Raw genomic sequence first — 6,000 nt, forward strand, 5'->3', positions numbered from 1 at the left:
TGCTTTCATGCCATTCAGTCTCCAGAGCCCACAGTCCACACCATGATGAATCGCTCCAGTGCTATGACCAACACTCACTCACACCAGACAGCACTGCCTCAACAACAAGGCAGGATGCAAACATGGGTAGATAACAGAGTAAGCAGAAAAAAGTAACATCTTCACTGTAAACTGTGTTTCGTAAGATGATATGGATATGCGTACAGCATCAGGTTGGCCATTTGATACAGCATGGAGGTGTGAGGAGATTTTACTGCACACAAAATGAGTCAGATGCTCCTTACATAGTGAGCTATTTTTGATCACTTGCGTACCAATGTTCAAAAACGTACAAAGAAGTCTTGGACCTTTTCCTGGGTGTTCTCTCAATTCTACTCTCTCTCTCTTTCTCTTCATCGTTCAGGGTAATCCAGAAAAACACCCACTCACACCAATAAATTTGCTCAGGCATGGCTAAGCAGCATGGCCATGGGGGGAGAGATTGCTGTTCTGAAGAAGGTGTGAATGTGTGTAGGTGGAAGAACATCACTTTAGAGACATTCCGACCCACTACATTAATACAAGCGTGTTCTCACCCAGGGTTCTCTCTGTGCTGATAAGGAGCTGCAGCACAATGTACTTATCTCATGTGACATCTGTTATTGCATCTGTTATTGCAAACATCTTGAATGGTCATGCACATATTTGTATTTCTCTGATAATGAAGTTGAATGAATATCGTAGTTAAAAAATGTTTGGCTAAAGCTCAGCGGCCAGAAATCACCTATTTATATGCATAAATTTGGTCATTCCTGGTGAAATTGAAAAACACAAATTGTTATGAAAATGTCAATTTGGCTCTTTTTTATACAAATAAAAATAGCATGACATACACTACATACATATTTCTTTATTAAAATGATTAAAATGAATTAAAAATAAATATATTTAATATTATTAAGAAATATACATTTATTTATTCTTATTCTTATAATATAATATAATATATGTGTGTACTGTGTATATTTATATATAAATACACACACGTGCATGCATATATTTAAGAAATATATATATATATATATATATATATATAGTGTACACACACACATACGTAAATATTTCTTAAATATATACATGTATGTGTGTGTATAAATATACACAGTACACACATATATTGTTTTCTCAGCCAGGATTTTAATCTGGGTCTCTTTGTTTATCACTGGACTAACATGTTTTACACATATAAAATAAACTACTACGTTGTTAAAATTATTTTATTCCTGCCACTGGTGCCCTCTACAATAAACAGGTGCATGATGCGCCTGCATCCTATTAACAAGCGTGCTGCTCTGACACAAACATACAGCCATCCCAGTCTCAGTGAAAACAAGAATTTAAGCACAGGGATTATGACATGGCTCTGACGATTTGTTAGGGCTCAAAACCCTGACAAGAAGCAAGAGAAAACAGACAAACACGACACTCTTTCCATGGCTAGCTCACCAGACATCTATCTTCCCATCTTACTCCCTTCTCACTTCCCATCTCACCTATTGTCTTGCTCTCCTCTGTACCTATTTTGTGAACACTTACATTCTGCGCACACCTATTAAGAATTCCACAGCTCTCCTCCCTGCTTCATTACAGCAATTACCAGAGGAAGTCATTTGTTACCTGGGGCCTAGATGGCACTGGCACACACACATATTTCTACAGAGATATTTTCAGCACCTCATTCGCAGCTCATCATTATTAAATGACAAAAAATATTTATTTAAAGCTCTGTTCTGAATTGTCACACCACTGCAATCTGAGACGTAATGCCAATTAATTAATACCTGAATTTATATGTAAATACACAATCTTTTGGGTAAGATGTGCACATTTCTACTTCATTGTGCCTTGTTTGCAAAAACAACCCTTTAGACTTCAAATATTCTCATTGTAAGGTCACTCAAACCATTATCAGATTGAAATGAACATAATTTGCCTTAATTATGTGGTGGGCATCACATTTTGTTGAAATTATGCTAATGTTCAAATCGGTCCAAGAGAGAACAGCACATACAACTTCTGAATTATTTAATAATCTGTCAAACCATCCAAAATTTAGGAACGCCAGGATCCAACTCTCTTCTGCAGACATTGCTATTGCATAATTTCCTTCAGTCACACTTGCTCATGAAATTGGCTGGCATCCTAAACATTTACCACAAGCAGCATGTAATTACAGACAGCAGGACATATTTGTATCAGACTCAAGCCCATTTTGTTACAGGGAATCTGGCTGTTATAATGCAGATATTATGGCACACACACACAAACAGACACACACACACCTGTTATTTCAGTGGGGTGTGTATGTGTGTTTCTGGCATGGTTTGTGGCCTCTCACTTGGTGGACGATTAGCAGGGAGAAGAGAAGAGAAGTGTGACTGCCTGTGATAAAAAAAAGACCACTCTGGTTCTACAGGTGTGTCTTCACACTCATACACACACAAGGAAGAACACATATGCCTACACACATATCTATGCCTTTGTTGAGAGAAACAGCCATAACACAATCATGACAAATGTAATAGGATATAAGAGATGGGATGACAATAAAAGAGCAAGATCACATATTTTAAAACCAAAAACACAATTTATGTGCCAAACCAAACATCCTTCATTGTTTGGTGCGCATTTAAAAAATAAAATGTCCTGGGACAATGAAACACAGCTATTAATACTGGCTTTAATATCACCACAAAAACTGTGCGGCGGGAGCTTCATGGAATGGGTTTCCATGGCCGAGCAGCTGCATGCAAGCCTCACATTACCAAGTACAATGCCACTCGTCAGATGGAGTGGTGTAAAACAGGCCTCCACTGGACTCTGTAGCAGTGAAAACGTGTTCTGTGGAGTGATGAATCACACCTCTTTGTTTGGCAGTCTGATGATACATCAAAGTAAACCAAATGTTTATGCTTGCAAGGCATGCAAATACAAATGATGTATATGCATGCAAATGATGGGTTTCCATCAAAGCATTTTAATGCAATTTTCAAATTTCTTTTGAAGAAACCTGAATGTAAATACTTGATAAAGTCTTTCTGAATTTTTGCATAAGTAAAAATGTTCATCAAAGCAATAGAAACCGTGTTTTTGGGGCCATCTTTATTGTTGAGCCCTGATTAGTTACATTTGTAATGTTAAGACACTCCTAATCATATTTTTGGTTTTCCTCACAGTTTTTAGTAGTTTAGTGGCTTTAGAGAGGCTAATCTGAAAGCAAAACTTTTTTACAGTCAGAAATTTAACTGTAATGTCATTTTTGCTGCATCTAAGTTAGAAATAGGCTCCCTGCGAGTAACTCACTATGCATTGGGCTACTGTATTGACCGTGTTGATAGCAAAACGCCTCCGTTTGGAGTGAAGATTGGGCTGGCACAAGTTGGCACAAGCAGCAACACAACTGAGTGGGTGTTGCAGAGGGACTGTGGTTGAGCCTCGTGGGCAAATCAGAGCATGCACACGTGTATTTTAACCATGCAGTGGGAGTAAGGGAGGTATCGATTCTACAACAGTCACAACTGCAAACTACACACTTTTTGGTGTTCATGCTAGTACTGTATATGGTGTTCTCATGATGTGAAACATATGACGCGTAAAAGAGGTTTGTGGAAGTCAATGTTATACAGTATGTGTGTCTCACATTGAAAGATAATGTTATGTAGCATGTATGTAAACAATGTAAACCACTGAAGCCCTTAGACTGGGTTTTTAAGCAGACAAACAGATGCATGTGTGATGCATTCAGGGCAGATAAATGAATAGAGAAGGTAAGCGAGGCATCTGTAGGTGGAACTGAAGATGGATGGAGGAGAAGAAAGGAAAAAAAGTTTAAGCTAAATTTTACAGCTCACTATATAACTTCCCTTTTTCTCTTCTATCCTGCTTTTCGTCATCCTATTCCCGGGTTTAGCTTTAACTCACACTCTGTCTATTCATCTACTGACATCTTGACTTTTCTATCTCCAGCTCTTCTTCTTCTTGAGCTTATTTCCGCTTTAACTGTTAGCCTCTATCTTCCTTCCATCTTTGGCATGTAACTACAAACCAAATTCCCAGGTATTAAAAGTTCAGCAATACCTTGAAAATAGAACATTTTACATAAGCCACTAATGATGCACTCAGTAATTTGTTCCTCATTAAAAAGTTTTACCCCTAAAGACAAAAATAGTGCTTTTGAAAAAGCATATACATTCACAAGATGAATGAGTCTATAGGAAAATAACTGAAATACTAACTTTGTGATCAGAATTTATTCCTGCACAAAAGTTGTAAGTACAGGCTATTTGTCTGTCTGTCTGTCTGTGTGTGTCTATTTATAGAATTAAATGAACTAAAATGCAAAATTTTAACTACACTCTAAAAAAAATCTGTAAATATAGGGCACAATGTACCGTATTTCCGCATAGATTGTTTTGTAGGTGCTTTACCTGTATTCAGAATTACGGAAATTTCCGTAAAATTAATGGATAATATTCCTGGCAGAAAATAACCAGTACAATTTCAGTGTGTGTGTGTGTGTGTGTGTGTTTCTAAACTGTGTAAAGAAAAGACAAACTTTGAATGTTAGCTTGAAAAACCTTGTTTGAAAGTTTTGAAAAAAGTACAAATAATATTACATGTACAGACTATTTTGCAAGAAATAACAATAAATCTAACTATATCCTGATTGATAAATGTGACCCTGGACCACAAAACCAGTCTTAAGTTGCTAGGGTATATTTTTAGCAATAGCCAAAAAAACATTGTATGGGTCAAAATTATCGATTTTTCTTTTATGCCAAAAATCATTAGGATATTAAGTAAAAATCATGTAACATGAAGATATTTTGTAAATTTCCTACCTAAAACCTAATTTTTGATTAGTAATATGCATTGCTAAGAACTTCATTTGGACAACTTTAAAGGCGATTCCCTTTCGAAAGGGAACTCAACGCTGCATCCTCTAGAGGGCGCTAGGGGAACACCTTCAGGTTGACCGGTGTCTGAAGCATGAATGAAAAAACGACAATGAACTTGACATTGGCAGGTGGAAGCCCGTGACATAAGCAAATGAGCGACTGCGAGTATAAAAGGAGCACCTGTGGAATATGTCATCCCCTTTTTTGTCTTCAGGGATCCTTGTTTCTGGAGTGGGATTGGTAAGGAAACGATGTCTGTTGTGAGACGCTTTAGGAGATGTGCAGATCCGTGTCAGCGCTATCTGACACCAGATGATGCACACAACCTTTGCGTTATGTGTTTGGGCGAAGAGCACGCGCGTTCTGTTCTCGAGGGAGCGGAATGCGTTCATTGTGAGCAGTTCTCAGTGAGAAAGCTCCAATCTCGTTTGTCCCTTTTTTCGAGGGAATTGGGACAATCATCTGCCCCCCGCGGCTCGGGTCCTGCCGCTGCTGAGGCAGGGGAGGCGCGAGAAAGGGGAAATCGGTCATGGCAGACTGGATGAACGATTTCTTTCTGGACATAACCGCCCAGCACCCGTGAGCCTCCCATTCCTTCCAGATCTCCATATTGAGATCGAGAAGGCATGGGATAAACCATATTCAGCCCGCATCCATCAATACCAGCATAAGTCTAATTATGCTGACATCGAGGGGATGTGTGAGCGCGGATATGCGTCGATGCCCCGATGGTAGGGCATACGCGGCAGCAGGTCAGGCTGGTGCTGCCTTGCATACGATGGCAGTATTGCAGGCATACCAGGCTGATTTGCTGAAAGACCTAGACCAGGGTCAGGGGCTTTCCCCTGAGGCAGTGACCGAGCTGCGCCGCACCACAGATCTGGCGCTCAGGGCCACCAAGCAGACAGCTGCCGCGATCGGCAGGTCCATGGCGGTGATGGTGGCCACTGAGAGACATCTGTGGGTGAACTTGGTGGACATCGGGGAGAAAGAGAAACGCTTTCTTCTCGATACGCCGGTTTTGCCTTCTGAGCTGTTCGGCACATCCGTTGAGACGGTGGTC

General features: G+C 39.6%; 1 protein-coding gene across 1 annotated transcript in view; it reads right to left on the minus strand.

The window, feature by feature from the left end:
• LOC107568945 (TANK-binding kinase 1-binding protein 1-like) overlaps positions 1-5,577 on the minus strand; it is a gene marked incomplete at its 3' end in the record, with an annotated part of 33,725 nt that extends 28,148 nt beyond the window's left edge. The window contains exon 1 of the mRNA XM_016254945.1: positions 5,476-5,577. Coding sequence (XP_016110431.1) covers positions 5,476-5,577 — 102 coding nt within the window. The remainder of the gene's footprint in view (positions 1-5,475) is intronic.
• Positions 5,578-6,000: the final 423 nt, after the last annotated feature.

Source organism: Sinocyclocheilus grahami, unplaced genomic scaffold (genome assembly GCF_001515645.1).
Source record: "Sinocyclocheilus grahami isolate Dianchi unplaced genomic scaffold, SAMN03320097.WGS_v1.1 scaffold1295.1, whole genome shotgun sequence".
In the NCBI taxonomy this organism is placed as follows: domain Eukaryota; kingdom Metazoa; phylum Chordata; class Actinopteri; order Cypriniformes; family Cyprinidae; genus Sinocyclocheilus; species Sinocyclocheilus grahami.